General features: G+C 43.5%; 1 protein-coding gene across 1 annotated transcript in view; it reads left to right on the top strand.

Moving 5' to 3' along the window:
• The window catches only part of ESCO1 (establishment of sister chromatid cohesion N-acetyltransferase 1), a gene marked incomplete in the record, with an annotated part of 993,102 nt that overhangs the window by 557,377 nt on the left and 415,090 nt on the right, over window positions 1–20,635 (top strand). The window contains 1 exon segment of the mRNA XM_044065376.1: window positions 17,463–17,594. Coding sequence (XP_043921311.1) covers window positions 17,463–17,594 — 132 coding nt within the window.

Consider the following 20,635-nt stretch of genomic DNA (forward strand, 5'->3'; position numbering starts at 1 on the left):
TTTTTTTTTTTTTTTTTTTTTTAATCATCTCTCAATTCGGCTCAGTATAGTGGCACCATTAACAATGAGCTCTGTACACAATTGTGTACTGCCATTAAGGTTGTGGACATAGTTAAACAATGCTTTGTGGTTGTCATTGGCCTGGCAGGCCAAATTTACGCAGATTTAGTTTTGGTAGACTTTTATTTTTTGTTTTTATTTTGGTAGAACGTTTTTATTGTCTGTTGTTTCTATTTGTGCTCTTACCACTCCTTTTCCTGTAAGGTACCACCTTACCTAGTTTACTTTTCTTAGTACTTGCAGCCAAGCCTGCTTGTCGTATGGATTCTAGCAAAGCCTGCAGTTTAGGTGTGATTGACAGCCCCTAGAATGAATGACCATGTATATCATCCAGGTATCCAGCAGCATATAGTGAGTTGGGTTTCAGTGTTTTAGCCACCAGCTTCTGAAAAGTGGCTAGAGCCCCATGTAGACCAAGTGGTAACACTTGATATGTTGTCTCCATCTCGCCTTCATTCTTGCTGGTTGAGTACAGAGCCAATCCTCGGCTCCGACTCAGCTATTTAGTATAGCTCGAAAGTTATACTGGCTCGAGGATAACCTCTCTCCCAACATGCCTAGCTGTAGCTATCCAGGTCTCGTTTGCCTCTTGCAGCATCAGGATTGCGACTACTGGCACAGGCCAAGTATTTCGTTTTTTCGTATTTTGCGGTCTTCTTTTATTAGGATAATTAGCAGTTAATTACCTTGTTGTGTATTGCTAGCTGTTACATCCTTATTTTTGCTGTTTGTGTCTTTCTAGTTATCCACCATGTCCAAAGAGTCAAAACCCTCCAGCTTTAAGAAGTGCAACTCGTGCTCCCAAAAAATGTCCCTTATGGACTGGCACATGAGTTGTGTATAGTGTTTAGGGGCTGTTCACCTGCAGGACTTGTGCACTATCTGTCATGCCTTAAGTTCTAGAGACCTGCAGGAGAGAAAAAATAAACTAATTCTACATGGCCTTTTGAAGAACCCTCAGGATCCTTTGTCTCTGGTTCCTCAGCCAGCAAAACAGTCTGACAAATCTCCCAAACCATCCTCAATGGTTCTGATTTTGGAGCAGCCCTAATCTTCTGTTAAATCTTCATCTCTGTCGGTTCCCAGTGTTTGCTCAAATAAAGCTGCATCTCCGGTGGCTCCATCAGTGACTTCGGAGCCAGTCTGGGCCCATAAAAGAACCAGATCTCCATCTTTGGAGCCAGTGCACTCTGCTCCACAGTCTCCTTTGTTGCAATCTGTGGCAGGCAGTCACAGGTCCTCCTCTCACTCCTCTCGGTCCTCCAGGCTTTTGGATCATGATGTGGAGAGAGTGGTTAATTGGCTCCTCAAGTCACAGGCAAGTGACAAATTGCTATCGAGCCCAACCCATAAGGAATTGGCTCCTTTGACCCATCCAGCTTCTCTGTCTGTTCCTCCACTGACTCTCTTGAGCTCGGAGCCAGAGTGCATGGCCGTGGTGGTGGAACCATCGACTCTGGTTACTTCTCCTTTATTGGTTCTGACTCCCGCTCTGATCTCCTCGATGTGTCAGCCCATCGAGGTATCTGGGCACCGAAGCTCTCTCTGCTCCGAGGCAGGGAAGTGGCATCGGACCCTTATACAACCCCGCTCTCCCTCTCAGAGCTTTGGCGCAGGTGAACTCTGCTCCCATATCAGCCTCAGAGCTGTCACTCTCTGTTCACAGGAGATCTCCAGGCTGTTCAGAGCCAGAGGCTCCTTCAGCTTGGGACTGTGGCGCCATTGAGGTGACTAAGCGTGCTGTCCGCTGGGACTGCTCCACCCTCTACTCCATCGGCTCCTTCTCCCTCTGTGCTTGCCTTTGACCCCCCCTCCTCCCTCCAATTGTAAGAAACCTATACCCCAGGATGCCCCATTGGGTGACCCCACCTCTTCTGAAACCTCCCCCAAACATTTGGGGGAGGTCCCTCGGAAGAAAAAATGTAAGAGGAAGCATCTGGACTCCCCTGAGTCCATCACTTTGGGTGCAGACTTGGATGAATCGGAATGGTCCCGGGGTCCCCCTCTGAGGATGTCTCTTTTTTGGACATCTTGGAAATCCTTAGACAAATGGGTGGCTGCAGGTCCCCAGCCCTTCCTGAGTACGAGTCGGTCTACCTGGACGCATTTGGTTCCCAACCCTCCACCTCTTGGATATCTCTGCTTTTTGACCCATTTTTGTCTATAGTGAGTTGGAAGGCGTGGAGTACTCCAGAGACCATGGAACCGGTTCCGCGGAGACCAAGTAAATTTATAACTTCCCCCGAAGACAAGTCCTTCCTTTCCAAAAGGGTTCCTGTTGATGCTATGGTGGTGGCAGCAGCCACTAAGAAGGAACTTGCGGAAACTTCTTCATCTGTCCATCCGCCGAACAAGAAGTCTTGTCCGATGGACAGGTATGGGAAGCGTATATTCTCTTCAGCGACCTTTACACTCAGGTCGCTGAATTATTTGTCACACTTCACGCAACTTCAGTGGCATCTCCTAAAAGACTTGGGAGATACCCTGCAGGATCCTACAGCTGAGGGAGTTGCAAACAGGGCGGCTTCCCAGCTTGCGACCTTGACTACAGTGGTTAATTCCTCCATGAGGCTCATTCCTTATGCGGCAGATGGAATGAGTAGGGCAGCAGGTACCGGAGTTGTTTTGCACAGACACTCCTGGATGCGCCTTTGTCAATTTGCAGAACCCTTCAAGTCCTTCTTTACCAATACCCCTTTTGGTGGCTCATCCTTGTTTGGGCCTCAGGTAAAAGACTGTCACGAGGTTGTAAATAGGATGGCAAGACTCTCTCTGCCATGGGTGTCCGTTTTTCCACTCCATCTAGACCCCACCCTAAAGGTCAGAAGAGTGGGAAAATGTGGTTTTGGAAATCCCATGGAGCTTCGCCTGACACGTGAAAAATTTTCCGCCAGTGGCAGAGGGGGAAACAATAATGGAAGACGACAGCTTCACGGCAGGGGAGGATCCACAACAGCAGGGCGACAGAGATATGTTCTCTGCTAGGCCCTTCCAGCACTCCTGAAAGGAGGCCTGACTTGTCCGCCTCTAGAGGCAGTCGGGGGCAAGAGTATCATTGTACCCAACAACCTGGCTATTACGAAAGATGCATAGGTACTGTCAGTAATATCCACGGGTTACAAAATTCCCTTTTTCCAGTTAACCCCTCAAAAACAAAACAGTCAATCCCAGACGTTCCACCCAGTCTTTGGGATCAAGCAAACCTAGAAGTACAAAGGTTGCTATAAAAAAAGAGCCATCCAAGAAGTCTCCGCAGACCTAATTGAATCCGGAACTTACTCAAGGTTCTTTTTAGTTTCAAAAAAGACAGGGGACTGGAGACCCATCTTGGATCTCAGCAAGCTAAACAAATCAGTAAAAAACGAAGTTCTGGATGGTAACACTGCATTCCATTCTTTCCTTTTTGGGTCAGGACAATTGGATGTGCTCTATCGATTTCCAGGATGCATACTACCACATAAAAATGGACAGGTGATCCAGGAGATTCCTACACTTCCGGCTGGGAGCCAGTCATCATCAGTTCAGAGCTCTGCCCTTTGGTCTCACCACAGCCCCCAGGGTGTTGACCAAGTGTATGGCAGTGGTCAAGGCTCACCTGAGACGTCTATGATTCCAGGTGTTTCCATATCTAGATGACTGGCTTCTCACTGCAACCACTGAGCATTAACTGATCAAAGCATGGGACTACACAATTCAAACCTGTTCCCAGCTAGGTATCACCATAAACTATAAAAAGTCTGCCTTGTTGTCTTGTCAGTGTATTACCTTCATAGGGGCAGACAAGATACAAGAGCCATGATAGCAAAGCTGCTTCAAGACAGGGTGTCAACCATTCGTCAGCAAGTTTCATTCCTCATGAAAAAGAAGAGAGTTCAGGCAAGAGAGGTATTGAAAGTCCTGGGCTCAATGGCTGCAGCAATTACTCTAGTCCCGATGGCTCGCTTCCACATGAGAATTCTGCCATGGCTTCTTTTCGCTCGGTCATTCCAGGATATACCAATGTCGCATATGATTTACCAATGTCGCATATGATCTTGATCATGAAATCCTGCAAAAAGCACTTAGTATGGTGGCTTGTCTCCTCCCAGGTGACTGGGCAGACCCTTTCTAGACCCCTGTCCAGTAGCCACAGTGACCACGGACACCTCCCAGATATGGTGGTGGGGACATTATCTGGGTCAGACTGTCCAAGGAATGTGGCAGCCACAGAAATACCACTTGCACATCAATGTTTTAGAGATGAGAGTGGTGCTTCTGGCTTTGCAAGCACTTCAAGACTCTCTACCTACCAGAACTGTTGCAATTCAGACAGACAATATGTTACTGGTTTGGTACATCAAAAAACAAGGTGGGACCAGATCTTACCCCTTGTGTCAGGAGGCCCTTTGAGTATGGCGATGGGCGATGTCTTCCCAACGTTTTTGATTGCGACACACATTCCCGGGAAATCCAACAAGGTAGCGGATAGGCTCAGCAGGGCTATCCTCATGCCTCACGAGTGGTCCCTGAAGCAAGAAGTTGCAGACTCGAGTTTTCACAAATGGGGCCAGCCATGCTGCGATCTTTTTGCCACTCTCCTCAACAACAAATGCAGCAGCTATTTAGTCTTAGTCCCCCCACCGGGACAGTCACCCAGGGATGCACTTGTTCACGATTGGCCTCCGGGACTACTTTATGCCTTTCCACCTTTTCCTCTGATCCTCAAGGTACGTCAGAAAGCAAAGTCGCTGGGTTGCAAGCTGATCCTCATTGCTCCTTACTAGCCTCGTCAGATATGGTTCCCATTTCTCTGCCATCATCTACAAGTGGAGCCTTGAATCCTGGACCCAGTTCCAGACCTCTTGATCCATCAGTCGGGCATGCTGAATCCCTCCCTCCAAACTCTCAAGCTGACAGCTTGGTTTCTCCACTTCCAGTATTAGCCAGGCTCCCCAACACTTCCCTGGCAGTACAGCACATCCTGGTGTTTTCTCACAAGCCCACTACCAGAAAGATTTATGCTAGCAAATGGAAGAGGTTCTCTTATTGGGCAAAGAAAACATTATATTGATCCCTTCACTGCTCCTGTTCCCAAGAATCTAGATTTCCTGGCCGAAATGTTTGAACGAGGGGCAGCTGCAGCTACTATTAGGGTCCAACTGGCTACCATCTCCAATTTTCATGTGGGAGAGTTGGGCTCTAATATGTCCCATAAGCTGTGCAAAGCATTCTTATGAGCTACAGCCCTTTTATGGCTCCCTTTAAGAGAAGTCAGCAAGAAGGAAGGCGAGATGGACAACAAACATGGAACGTTATAGTAGGTACATAACTTTTTTTTTCAGAATATATCATCGGGGTTACAGTAGCTGGCAGAAGGAGTAAGAAGGGGGTAAGAGGTATCTGACAGTACCCTACTTCACAACTTGCATTCTCAAGTATCTGGCCTGTATCAAGTTATAATTCCCTGCACGGAATAGCTATCAGTTTTCAAAATGTTCAGTTTCTTAGTCATTAGAGTGTAGTACTTCCATCAGGTTTATTAACTAGCACCATGGGCCTGCTCCATGCACTATGATTCATCTGTTATGCCTAATTTGAGCATTTTTTGAACTTCATTTACTAGTATGTTTCTGTGATTGGTAATCTGTAGAGGTTTAAGCCTTGGTTTCCTATTAAAATTTTGAGACTCTGATTGCCAAGTCCTGATGCAATGGAAATGAAGACCATAATACGGGAGAAAAGCAAATGTCACATATCACTCTTCCCTTTTAAATTTGTTTTTTTTTTTGTTTTGTTTTTTTGCAGAGGGCAAGCCCTCTTCATCCCCTGAACTTGCATATGCCAACTCTGAGACTACCATACCATGAAAGAGATTATTTGGACAAATGGCAGCCTCAGACTTAGTGTGTGCAAGTCTGGATTTTCTGCAGTTTGTTCTCCACATTTCAATACTCTGCATTATGGGCCCTGAATTTTTAAACTGTTATGCTCAGACTCTCCTTCAGAGCAGCTGTTGTTTTTGTCTCTGAATTGCTGTACTAGATTTAGTTCTCCCAAGCATTTCTGCGAACAGTTCCTATTTATTAATAAAAATTCTCTAATTTTTGTATTTTGACAAGGATATCTCTGTTTGCAGCTCAGGTAGGGACTCCACGATCTCCTACATTAACTTTGGTTTGTAAGATTTATCTTTCTTTATACGGTTTCAGCATATTAATGTGATAAATTTGGCCGGTCTTTCTCTTTCCTGGTTAGCTGACCTTGTACTTAACTGCACGTTTTCCCATCACTTCAACATGGCCCTGTCTTATTTTTTTAAGTTGTTTTATTGTAATTTCCTGTTTAGGAAAGTTATATTTAAGCTAGAAGTTTGTGTTTTACAGACTCATGAGACTTAACTGTATTTTTAAATGGGAGTGCACTTTTTCAAGTCAGTTTAAAAGTAGCTTAAGGTAACTGAAAACCTTTTTTTTTTTTCCTGAGGAGAAATTGTTTATTTTACTTTTGGGGCTGTGACAGTATTTTCAAGTGCTTTTTATTGTGTTTAACATTTCTAAAAGTCACTTCTTAATGTAAAATTTTCATTCGGTCCAGCTGCTCATTTTCCTTGGGAACGAGACACTATTTGGCTTGACCGTGGAACAAATGACCAATTCCCAAGTTGATCCTTCTAACCGCAAAAAGAAAAAGTTAAGCAAATAGCCTTTGCCGCCATAGCAGGGTAGCAATTTACCTCAGCCACAGGTGGATGACTCTGCTGTGGCCATAGGTTGTTTCCTCAAACTACTCATCTTTGTACCAGATTCCTCTGGTGTTGCACCTAGAGCCACTGTGCACTGGAGGTTAACAGTGTCCTCTGCAGCTGCTGGTGTCCCTTCAGTGGGCAAGGGAGAGATGACACTCTTGTCAGTACTGGTAAAGGAAACCGAAGGACTTCCCTATTTGATCATAATGTTGCACTCATCTCTGTAGAAGTTGCCACTGCTATTAATACTGTTGCCCCCATTTTTTCTCACAAAAAGAAACTGAAAACTAATCATATATCTACTCCTTAAATTTCCTTGGACAAGTGTAGTTTACTGGGTCTGGCTCTGGGTTAAATTCTTGCTATTGATCATTCTTCTAAGGCGGTTTCTGGTAAAAGAAAAAGGCTCCACTTATTGCTGTTAGAGTGATGACCTTGATGTGTCTGACTCCAAAGCTCTGAGCAACTGCATTTAAAAATAAAGGCAATTCAAGGATTATTTTTCATTATATGGGAATTGAATGCTATTGAGCTCTTGGCTCTTTGGAGCCAGAATGCTGCTGCTGCTGTTCTTGTACTTCAACCGTGACAGTAAAAATAACTGTTGACTTTGGCATAGGACTGGGGCTTTACATAGGGCAGTATGAACATAAAAGGAGTGGACCATTATATGGGAAAGATTCCTGATTAAGTACAATGACCGTGATGATTGGAGCTGTTCATAGGTGGGTACTAGGCTATCTGCCCGAAGGCATTTATAAGCCTCGCCTGAATGTGTTGACTTTCGCCGCCCCCTTAGATTAGTTCCCTGTGCCTCTGTCCAGCAGAGCCACTGAAGTGATCCCTGAGGTAAACTTCCTGTTTCCCATCCACTCGTCAAGGTTTCTTTTGAAGAGTGTTATTGAGGAGCTCTGCCTAATGTAGATTGGGATCTTGTTCCAAACCATGGGATGTCACTGGAACAGGAATCTTTCCCTCCAGCACGTCCTATTTATTGTTGTGGTGATGTTTAGATCCCTAGAGCATGTGGCTCAAGGGGGTAAGGTTTTCTTTAGGTGGAGCATGTCCATCAATTCTGGGTTGGACATGGCCTTGTATGTCAGGCAGAGATTACCTCTGAGTAGGCGGTATGCACCCGTGTACAACCATAGTTTCTTCAGTCGAGCTGCATAGGGCATCTGTTTGAGGCCATTGATCCACTTGGTGAGGTACTTCTGTGGTCTTTCCAGCTGTTGCAGGTGCCTTGTAAGGTACATCCCAAATGGGGCGTTTTACTTTAAGATGGGTCTGATGAGTGATGAGTAGAGGGGCACAATGACCTCTTTTGATCTGGATGCGATCCCTTTTGTGATTAGGTGAGCCATGTAGAAGGATTTTCTAACCACTTTGGCAATGTGATTATCAAAGGTGAGATTACTATCTATTTGGGTCCCCAGATCCCTTATGTATTCCGTATTTAGGGGACTACCACCTATGTGGTAGTTTGTGGGTACTTTGTTTTTTCCAAAGGGGATGACTATGCAATTTTTGGCATTTAGCTTGAGGCCATGATTTTAACACCGGGTATCTGTCTCAGTGAGACCCTTTTGGAGGATGTCTGTGTCAGCCGGAGAGTCATTTATAGCCCCTAGTTTGCAGTTGTCTGCAAACTTGGTCAGCCATAGTCCTCCTGTGCTTGCCCGTACCTCTGAGAAGTATACGCCGAACAGGAGGGGTCCTAGGACTGATCCCTGGGGAACGCCACTTGTAACTGGTTTAGAGTCGGACCTAGCTCCCACAACTCTCACCATGTGGGTTCTGTCCGTGAGCCAGTTGGCAACCCATCTTGTGATGTAGGGGTTTATGTTCAGGCTGGTGAGCTGGTCTATAATACCAGAATGGAGAATGGTGTTGAAGGCCTTTGCGAGGTCTAGGTAGGCTGTGTGTACCACCTTTCCCTCATCTGTAGCCTTGGTAACTGTCTCAAAGAAGTCCACCAGGTTTAGGAAGCATGATCTGCCCTTAACAAAGCCAAACTGGGTAGGGTCCAGTGTTTGGAGGTTCCCAATGGCTCTGTTAATGAGTTCCATGGTGATGCACTCCATAGCCTTGCAGACCAAGCTAGTCAGGCTTATAGGACGATAGTTCCTGGGGTCTGTTGTGGCTCCATCTTTGTGGAGCCAGAATAACCATTGCTGTGCGCCACTCTATGGGTATGTAGCCTGTGGAGAGGCTGAGTTTTGAACAGTGTGTTTAGGTGAGGGGTTAGTTCATCTTTGAGCTCATGTCAGACTCAGCCTGGGACACCATCCAGTCCCATTGATGCTGTGTTTTTGGCTTTGGAGAGGGCTGTTTTAACCTAAGTGTCTGTGATTTCAGGTACTCTACATTCTTCTGGTATGGTTATGGGCTCTTTTGGGGGTGAGAGGGGGGTGAAGTTTGCGCTGAGCCTATCTGCCAGGATGTTGGCGATATCGGTTGGTTCAGTGTATTTTGTGCCATTCTGCACTAACTCCGAGCAGATCTGAGCATTGCCATATAGATTCTTGACATAGCTAAAGAATGCCTTGTGGTTATGTTTGGAGTCCTTGGCAATTTTTCTTTCAAAGCACGCCTTGGATGATTTTATGAGGGATCGTAGTTTCTTGCTGATACTGATCAGGGATGTCTTCCTTTCTTGGGATTTTACTCTTTTCTGTACTAGTTTCCTCCTTCTATTGTATAGCTTGTTTATGGCAGGAGTCCACCAGACTGGTTTCCTTTTCTTGGAGGAGTGAGTCTTGGTTTTGCTTGGATAAATGGAAAACAATTTGCATAGTGGTTAAGGTCTTTGCCTCCCATGCACGAAGTGCAAGGTTCAATCTGACCTCTGGCCAGTGCTAGTCTGGAGTTTGTATACTCTCCCTTTGTATGAATCCCTCCCACCTCCAAAAAATATGCTGAGTGTTTCCATTTCAAACTCACCAATGAATTGAGCAGTAGACTGCCTGGTCCACATGGGTGGGGCAACAGGAACCAGGGAAATGCCATTCTAGATTTTTGTCAGGCAAATGGCTTGATAGTAGCTAATGCATGGTTCAGAGAGAAAATGTAACAAGATCACACACAAGAGTGACCAACATGAAAGTCCGGTAGACTTCCTCCTAGTAAGGAAAGGGCATTGGGGTAGAGTCGGTGATTGTGAAGTTATTGCCAGTGAAATAGTCAACCCACAGCATAAACCACTGGTTGCCACAGTAAGCTGCAAGCAGTGGTTAGAGAAGGCTCTAAGGTCGACAGAGACAAGGCTGAAGACCTGGAAGTTGACTGGAGAGAAAGTACAACAGTTCAAAAAATTACTCAGGGCTCTGTCACCCCAAAAAGAAGAGGAAGTAAGTGGAGTTGAAGAATGGCAGCACCTCAAAACAGCACATGTGATGACTACAGAGCAGATGTGGCCGAGCAAGGTGTTGAAATAAGGTACATAAGGAAAGTTGGTGGTGGGATGCAGAAGTTCAGGAAGTTATCAAAAGAAAGGAGTAGTGTAGGAAAAAGTGGGAGATAGAAGACAGACCAAGCTAGTAAGGAATACTGGGTGGCTGATAAAGAAGTTAAGAAAGGAGTTGCAGCAGCAAAGAATAGGGCATTGGAGGCACTCTACCAGCTTCTGGAAAATAACTCCTTAGGTGGCACAAAGACACTGTATCAGGTTGCAAGACAAATGCTGAAAGATAAAGATGATAGTCGGACACACTTTAGAGGGGATGCTAGCAACAACCTGCTCACATGTCGGCAGACAGGAGGAGAACTTCCAGCAGATTCTAAATGAAGAAAACTGAACAGGAGCTGTACTGCCCCAGACAGAGCTTACGATGAGGGAAGAGGAGGAGCCCACCCTAGAAGTAAGAATAGCACTAAGAAAATTAAGTCAGGGAAAGCAGCAGGCTCAGATGGGGTCACAGTAGATATGATAAAGATTCTGGATGAGGCAGGAGAAATGGCTCCTGAGGGTACTCATAGCAGTATGGAGAGAGAGACTTATCCCAGATGACTGGAGTATAAGCATACTCATGCCAGTGTAAAAGACCAAAGGGGACAACCACAACTGTGGGTAGTACAAATGAATCATATTCTTGTCATATTACATGAAAGTTCTGGAGAGGGTGATTGATAAATGGATATGCGGAGTAGTAGAAAGTAAGATGAGAAATGAGCAGTTCAGATTCAGATCAAAATGCAGCACAACTGACCTGATGTTTGCAATCAGACAGATAGTTGAGAAGAAGCTAAAGATGAAAGAATCCAGCTGGGCAGTCCTAGACTTGGAGAAAACGTGTCAAGGTTCCAAGAAAGCTGGTTTGTGCTGTACTGTGATGGCTCAAAGTCCCAGACACATTGGTAGAGTTAGTGCAGGCTGTTTACAAGGACCTAGTGACTCAAGTACAAACAGCATTCAGTCTGTCAGAGGAGTTCCCAGTGGGTGAGGGTATCCATCAGGGTTGAACTATGAGCCCAGTGCTGTTCATACTGATGATGGACTACATTAACAAACGGGTCGGAAGGGACAGATCAAAAAGTTGCTGTATGCACAAGATGTGACATTGCTGGCAAACTCTGAACAAAAACTTCAGCAAAGGATGGGGAATGTAATGGAAAACTGAGGGTGTGTGGGATGAAACTAAGTACAGATAAGACAGTGGTAATGGTAGCAATTTGAGGAAATTGGAAGAAGCCGAGACGTGAGGTAGAATGGAAGGTAGTGGAACAGGTTAATAGTTTCAAGTATCTGGGGAGGGGTGGTTGAGGAGAAGGGAAGTCTGAATAAAGTCATCAAAGCTAGAATAAGAGGGGCTGCAGCCAACTGGCATAGTGTTAGGTGTGGTTTATGACAGAAGAGTGCCAAAGAAGCTGAAAAAATAAGATTCTGAAAACAGTGGTATGAAACCTGGGCAGTAAAGACAGCAAGTGAGGAAGCTGGAAGTGGTGGAAATGAAATGCCTGAGAAGGGTGGTAGGATGCACACTGTGGGACAGTCAAAGAAATAAGGACATAAGAGCAGAAGCCAAAGCAGTTCCAGTTGCAGAAAAGATCAAAGAGAACAGATTAATGGTTTGAGCACATCTGCAGAAAAGCAGAAGACAATCTGGTGAAGAAGATTCGGGACAGATGGAAGAAAGTAAGGAGAAATGAGAGTATCTGGCAGAGTTGGATGGATTTTGTGTGAAGCTCTGTGACTACTGGGCATGAGTGTCGAAGAATGCAAGAGTGTAGCACTGAATTGAGAGATATGGCGACAGTTAACATGACACCCTGACCCCATGTAGAAAATGGGGAAGAAGGGGGATGATGATGAAGATAGCTTTGTCATTTGGCCAGAAACTTTTTTTTTTCCATAGATGTCAAAAAAAAAAAAACAATAATACCCATTCTTATTGGTTGAATTCTCAAAGGCGGAAATTCTTATCACTTCTGTTGTGTTTCCTGAGCTTTATGCATATGCTTACTTAGCTTTAATCTGTATTGTAAGTTAACATACTATTCGCTCACATTAAGTAGTGTTTTTTTTTTAGTTTCTTTAGCAATATCAGGCAGCTGTCCCAGATGCCTGCTGTACAGAAGTTCAAATGACATAAAGCATTTGAAGCGTGAGGTGCATTTCCTATTGCAAACAGTAAGCAGGGCAACAGCTGCTCAGTTTTTACCATCTGCATTCCCAAATTTCCTCAGCATAGATTTCAGTGTGTTAATTAAAATTTCTACTAATCTTCCAGTATGCTGATGGTAGAGTGGCATGTTACACTGCTTGACTTTAAAGTAGTGACACAACTGAGGTAGTAGTTATCATAGAGGGTTTCCTTGATGAGCAAGTGTCTCCTTAGGGATAGCTACTCTGGAGAATAACAACACCAGTTCTCTTTAAATAGTTCCTTAACATTAGCATTGTGTAATGATACTATTTCTGGAAATTTGGTAGCGTCGTCTATTAGGGCTAGCATGTACCAATGACCATGATTAGAGTTTACTGACTGCCCCCACAATGTCCACAGTACTAAGCTGAAACAGTACTTATGTGATATGCATTGTGATCAAGGGAATTTTTATATCTAAGATAGGTGCAGTTTTCTGACTTTTTGGACAAGGACAGGAGTTTTCAATCTCTCTAATAGCTGTCAATTCTGACGAATAACCTTGCCTTACTTTTCCCCAAGTGGTCTGCCGTTATGGACTAGCTTCATTATTAATGTCCTGTAAGGCTTTGGCGCTAGTAACTGATAGAGATTTCTTTTCCTTTTTTTTTTTTTCCTTTACGTAAAGGACCATATTTCTACTCAGACTAGGGATAAGAAGGAACTACACCATCCTTGTTGTTCACTGACCCCTACAACTTTGTGTTCTCTCTTGCCTTACTTAAAAGGCGCAAGAAGAAGTCAATACTTTAAGTGCCATACCACCCCCCTTCTAGAAAGGCAAAGCAGATCAGGCCTGAAATGAATTTACAGATGCCTAACCAGTTATTAAGGTTTCATTTGAAGGATGCAAAGGTGTCGCATCATTTTACATGAGCGAAGCCTTTTCCAGATAAGGGGCAAATGCTGAGTAATATACTTGTCCTTCCAGCGCCTTTTATTTATATTTGATGGAGAGCTAAATCTTTAGTTCTAGTATTTATGTAGCTATTTGAGTTTGAGGTGCTAGTGATCTATAAGGGTGGAATCCTTCATGGCGCTGAATGCAAGATATAAATAACTATATAAGGGTTGTATAGCACCAAGTATTGTGACAGGGCTTCAACACAAAATTTTGTTTTAAAGCTCTTCACAGCTGACAGTCCGCTGTCACTAGATTCTCTCCTGGTTCACTGGGTCTGCTAGGCTCAGCTTATCCTCCCTTTGCTTTCCCCTCACCCATTTCCATGACAGTTGAGGAGATCAAGTACATCAGTGCACATTATACTGCTGCTGGGAAGTATAACCTAACCTCACCACCCGGCAGCATTCTTCTGAACTCCACTATGGCTCCTCCGGGATATTCACAAACACTTTTGTGCACGCACAGCCGCGTATGCATTACACTGCTTGCAATGCGGAACTCACCAGTCTCTCAGTGCTGCTATTGTAGCAAGCCTAAGCTGCTGGTCTCGCTCACATTTGTATTGGTATACCCACATTTTCCATTGTAATACAGATTCTGTACAAGTGTGAAAATGTGCCAAACCACAGTGAAAAATATGTGCAACTTCTATTCCCACAGTAAGCTAGCTACATCCAGTAGTCCATAAGTTTAAATAATTTTCCCCCCAAAATTTTGCCTGTGCTTTGTTTGTGCTGTCACAACCTCCCAGTGAAATCATCCACTGATGTAACCAAATTCCAGTCCCCTCCCAGCACACAGTCTTTAAAGAAATGCTGTTGTGGTTAACGTAATGCTTCTAATATCTGCCTTAACCTATTTTAGAGGAACAGTAAAAATGGCCGTGTGATTCTCACCCCTTCCAAGTATCCCCTCATTAAAATTAAAACATATTTTCCTGTTCTATTTGTTTTAACATATTCATTATCCACATTGACTCCATTGTTAGTACAGTATCCTTGTTTAACCAACTCGCAGTTCCCCATTTAAATGTCTGTCTTGTAAAAACACTACCTCTTTTCACTCTGTCTTAATATATTCCAATACATTCCTAGCCTTTCACTTATCCATAATGCCGTAGTCATTGGATTCATTCTACAGCCTTCTTTTGATTCGTCCTTCCTTGAACTTCCCACTCATCTTTTGCCCTTATTCATTCCAAGCATAGGAAAACATACCTCTCTATTGATGCCCTAGATTACTATGTCCAACATCTTGAGAAAATATTTCTCTCCATTTGTAAAGTAACCCAGTAGCAACTAAACTTTTTTTTCCCCACCAACTTGTCAAAGAATAAAGAACATCTGTATACATTCCAATCAACTGTTTCGCCCCACTGTTTCAAAACTTAAATAATCAAGCTTTCACTCACTACTGGGGACTGTCTAGTGTCTCTCACCTTATTGCTTGCCCTTCCCCCATGTTAACCCTATGTAATACCTTTGCTATTACTTCCCCATCATCTTTTAAACCTTTTCCCATAGTCCTCTCTCTTACCATATAAGTTAACCACAGGCTCAAAAGAAAGACAAAAAAATAGTGGCAAGTATTGCTACTAAGTCTCCTCTCATCTAGGATATTCTTCTCATCTTTTTCCCAACTAAAACATGATTAAAGGTAAAAATATATAACTTAAAAGGGATGCTTTCACTTAGCTGACTATACATCTTGTCTGTTGTCTATTCCTAAAGCACTGCAACTATAAAACAACTTTATCATACAAATGAGTCCTTGGGTAGAAATGAATCCCAGTTTAAATTAAACAGTCCAAATATCAGTTTATCAGCATCTATGCTTTTTAATATTTCCTTTACGTGTCCTGGCCTATAGTATGCCTGTGTCCCGTTTCATCAGTACTTCTAGTTTGTGAAATCCCCGTGTACCACAGTTCATATCCATTCTGACAATCTTTTTATGTGATCTAGGAGAAATGTAAAAGTGGAATATTTCCACAACATCATGAGGCCAACAATCAGCTGTAACCACTTCACTCTTCCTCTGTCACTGAAAAACAGCCATAGTATCTATTTTTCTCTTATTCTCTTGGAGTACTGCCTCATTATTTTTTGCTGGTCTTGAAACTTCTGCTTGAACATCTAAAAAGACTTTGTGGGCTTGCTCTCCATCTGATTTAGCGTTAGCATGCTTGCTCTGTCCCTTTCCAGGTACCCCTGGTAAGTCAGAGTTTGCCAGTAAAGAATGTTCCTAGTATCTCTTGAAGGTCTCATGTGCTTCTTCTGGTCCTCCAAAAGATTTCCAGCCCATAGGGATAAACACCCTAAAAATGACAGGCTAGAGTGGCCAGAACCTCAAATTCAACTTTTTACACTGATTGAACAGGGGCACAAATCTACTTCTCTTTCTAGTGCCCACTGAGAAGTCCTGTTCAAGACATATGTTTAACCTCCACTTGTAAGACCTTTCCTATTTTCTACAACTCTGAGAGCACCCTTTCCTTACTGTTACGGGTATAGGAAACCTTGCCAATGACATGAACAGGCTCAGCTCTGAACAGAAGTACCTCTACCCACTCGCTTATTTGTTTTACCTTATAAGAAAGAATATCTTTACCTTCCATTCCCTCTGGTACATTTAATTAATCTTAAATTTCTCTCCTCTTTCAATTTTCTAATCCATTTAGCTTGTCTCTCAATTCCGCATGCAATACTTCAAACTCTGCTGTCCAAATCCCAGGCTCTGCCGTTGCCTTTTTAACTTTCTAAACTTCATCTGACTGAGCAGACACATCTTTTTCAAGGTAATCAATTCTCTTAACTGTTCCCCTGCTGTGTTCTGTCAGCTTTTCATTCATCTTGACCATTTCTGAGTTCAGTTTGCCTAGTCTGTCTGTTTCAGTTGTAGTGATCAGGCCCTTTGAGGGTTGCTCTAATGCTGTATTATTGCTTTTAGCAGTATCCACAGCTGATACTCCAGTAGATGTGGTGTCTTGCTTTTGTTGACAAAAAGCTGGATTACAAGTCTCTCTTTTCTTTGAATCCTGCTGACTGACAACAAACAGGAATACACAAAAAGACGTCTTTTTTTTTTTTTTTTGTATTGACTAATACCAGAAGGTGCAGGGAGAAAAGAAGCTACTCAGTTGAAAGACACTTTAGCAGAAGTGAGCTGCCTTTTCTAAGTTTTATCTGCAGAAGATGTATATGAGGCATCCACCTTGCAAGGCAATTCCACACTTGGATATTACAAATTGGGTGGTCTACCTTAGAGTAACATCATTTACCTTTCCTTTCTCCACACCCCCTCCTAACTTGAATGCACACTACATGTAGATATACTAGTTTCTGATTTACTCCTGATCATTCCTAGGAGTTGCATAATCCACTGGTGGCCTTCTGCATTTGACTGCCTGTATTGTGATAGCATCCTTACCAAGCAAAAGGTGAATTTATCCCTAAATTTGCAGTAGTTCTACTTGATGGTGGCACTGAATATGTTGGAGTGAAGCTAATGTAGATAGTGTTGGACATGAGACTGGTTGGAGTGAACTAACAACCATGTAAAAAAAACACACAGTAATACGGGGGTAATAGATGGGAAAAATGCCTTTATTAAATACAACAAGAGTATTATGCGCTTTCGTCCCTACAAGCTGGGACCCCATCAGAATACAACATAGTACTGCACACACAAGTTAAATATCCTTTCAGTGCTCACAGTAGACTGGTTGAAAAGCCATTCACTTCCCTTAAAAACTATATAACCACATCCATTTAAAAATAAAGAAAAATAAAAAACATAAGGCAATATAAAATGTTAGTGTAAAGAAAATGGTTAGTTCGTTTCTGCATTGCGCCATTTTTGATTCTTCACTGGTTGTAGTGAAGCTAATGTGGATAGTGTTGGACATTAGACTGACATCTAAGCCACACTGTAGGTATTGTTTGGAATATCTTACCAGCAGCAGAAGAAGGTAAGAATACTTGAGGATGATGCAGGTGTGAAGTACTTCTGAAGATCTGCTGTTAAGGTCAGTGCCTCACTCTGCTACATATTTGAAGAATGGTACAGGTGTATGCCTTTGATTACTATTTAAATTGATCAATTTTAATACATAATTTTATTTGTGTAGGATGCTGGACAGAAAAGATTTGGACCAGTTACCTGCAGTATCTGTGGCATGCTTTACACCGCCTCAAATCCAGAGGATGAGACCCAGCACCTTTTGTTTCACAACCAGTTTGTTAGTGCAGTAAAATACGTGGTAAGAATGCTGCAGTCTGAACTCACCACTCTTGTTTTGTATTCTCTATCAGATGAAGGTTATTAATTTCTTAGTAAATGGTGATGGCCATGTTAATTCTATATGTTGTAACATGTTCATAATTTTCCATGATACCAAACTCATGTAAATATATTCCTTCTTATAACAAATTGGTATGTTTGTTCTTTATTGGGATTATTGTGTTATTTCGATTTTTTTTTTTCTCTTGCCAGAATCATCTTGCCACCGTTGTTAACCGTAAACATAGTGTTATGTAGGAAAATGTACATATAATTTGTAGTTAATTTTGTCCATGTCTGGGACATGAAGGAGCTGGTGTCTATCCAGCAGTTAGTTGCAGTAAATAGGAAAGTAATACTGGATGGGATCCCAGCCCATCTCAGGGTGCACACGCACTGTTGTACGCACACACATATACTACAGGTAATACCTACGGGCTGTTTGGAGGATTGACAATTAGGTTCATAGGTAGATACTAGGCTATCAGCCCTAGGGCATTTATAAGCCTAGCCAGAGTGTATTTGGCTTCCGCCTCCCTATTAGATTAGCCTACTGTGCCTCTGTAAAGTAGGTCACAGAAGGTACCCTTTTAAGATTAGTTTACTGTGCCTCTGTCTAGCAGGGACACAGAAGAGATCCCAGGTGTGAATTTGCGATTTCCCATCCACGCTTCCAGATTTCGCTTGGAGGGTCAGCGAGGGGCTATGTCTAGCATGAATTGGAATTCTATTCCAGAGTGAGGGGAGCCTCTGGGAAATTAATCTGTCCCTCTAGCATGTCCTATTTATTTTTGTGCTGAGGTTTAGGTCCCTGGAGCGTGTAGTTCTAAGGGACTTGGATTTTTTGAGGTGGAACATGTCCATTAATTCTGGGTTTGACATGGCTTTGTACATCAGGCATAGATCGCCTCTGAGTTAGGCGGTAAGCAACTGAGTAGAGCTGGAGTTTCTTTAGTCGAGCTGCATAGGACATCTGTTTGTAGCCCATGATCCTCTTGGTGAGGTACTTTTGGGGTCTCTCCAGTTGCTGCAGGTGTTGGGTAAGGTACATCCCAAAAGGGGCATTGTATTCAATTATGGGCCTGATGAGTGGCGAGTAGAGGGGCACAATGACCTCTCTTGATCTAGATGTGAACCCTTTTGTGATAAGGTGGGCTATATAGAAGGTCTTTGTAACCACTTTGGCAATGTGATTATCAAAGGAGAGATTACTATCTACGTTGGTCCCCAAATCTCTAATTACTTCTTCCATACTTAATGGATTACCACCTATGTGGTAATTTGTGGGCACCTTGTTTTTCCCAAAGGGGATGACTATGCACTTTTTAGCATTTAGCTTGAGGCCGTGGCTCTGGCACCAAGCATCCATCTCTGTGAGACCCTTTTGGAGGATGCTTGTGTCAGCTGGAGATTCGATTATGGCCCCCAGTTTGCAGTCATCTGCGAACTTTGTCAGCCATAATCCCCCCGTGTTAGCTTGAACCTCAGAGTAGTCTATACCGAACAATAAAGGTCCCAGAACTGAGCCATGTGGGACACCACTTGTAACTGGTTTGGATTCGGACATGGCACCTGCGATTCTGACCATGTGGGTTCTATCTCTGAGCCAGTTTGCAACCCATCTTGTGATATAGGGGTTGATATTTAAGCTGGTAAGCTTATTTATGATGCCCGAGTGGGGTATTGTGTCGAAGGCTTTTGCGAGGTCCAGGTAGGCTGTGTGGACTACCTTGCCCTCATCTATGGCTTTGGTAACTGTTTCAAAGAAATGAACTAGGTTTAAGAGGCAAGATCTGTCCTTAACAAAGCCGAATTGGGTAGGGTCCAGTGTCTGGAGGCTCTCAATGTCTTTGTTTGAGTTCCATGATAATACGCTCCATAGCTTTACAGACCAGACTAGTCAGGCTTATGGGGCGATAGTTTCCGGGGTCCGTTGTGGCACCACCTTTGTGGAGTGGGACCACTGTAGCTGTATGCCATTCTTTGGGTACATATCCTGTAGTAAGGCTAAGTTTGAACAGTGACTTAATGTGAGGGTTCAGTTCTTCTTGGAGCTCGTGTAAGACACAACCTGGGACACCGTCCGGTCCCATAGATGCTGTGTTTTTTGCTTTGGAAAGGGCAGCTTTCACCTGTGCATCTGTGATGTCATGAGGTTACATTCAGTTGGGATAGGCATTTGCTCCTTTTGGGGGGAAGGGGGGAGAAGTTTGCACTGAATCTGTCTGGCAGTATGTTGGCTATGTCTGTAGGTTTGGTATATTTTGTACCGTTATGCAACAATTCAGAGCATATCTGGGAGTTTCCGCCCATGTTCCTGACATAACTAAAGAAGGCCTTGTGATTATCTTTAGTGTCTAGGGCAATTTTTCTTTCGAAGCTGGCCTTTGATGATTTTATGAGGGATTGAAGTTTCTTGCTAATACTGATCAGAGATGCTTTCCCTTTTTGGGATTTTGCTCTGTCATGTAGTAGCTTCCTCCTTCTGTTGTATAGCTTATTTATGGCCGGGGTCCACCAGACTGGTCTCCTGTTTTTGGAGGAGTGAGTCTTGGTTTTATTTGGGATAGCACGATCCATGCATTCCTGCAGGTGCTCATAGAATGCATTTGGAAAGGATTCTGCGGATTGGGCTGTATTATCCTCTGGCCCAGGGGCTTTGAAGGATTCCACCTCAGTCTTGAGAAGTGCAAAGTTGGCTTTTGAGAAATTCTTTACAGTGATTTCCTTGGCTGGGGGTGGGGGCGGGATATGGATGTCCAGGGAAATTTGTTTATGGTCTGATCTTGCCAATGAGGGGTTTACCTCTGGTGTGGAACATAGTCCCCATGTTGGTGATGACCAGGTCCAATATGCTGTTCCCTCTTGTGGGAGTGGTGACCAGTTGTTCCATTGCATTAGAGTTTATAAATTTAAGGAACCGTTGGGCGAGGGTGTTTGGGCTTGAGCAGTTTTCCCAGTCAATGCTTGGGTAGTTGAAGTCACCCAATAACATAGTGTTTGGAGAGACCTTCATATTCT

The sequence above is a fragment of the Protopterus annectens genome, chromosome 3.part0 (assembly GCF_019279795.1).
Source record: "Protopterus annectens isolate FY-2018-M chromosome 3.part0, PAN1.0, whole genome shotgun sequence".
Classification (NCBI taxonomy): Eukaryota; Metazoa; Chordata; order Ceratodontiformes; family Protopteridae; genus Protopterus; species Protopterus annectens.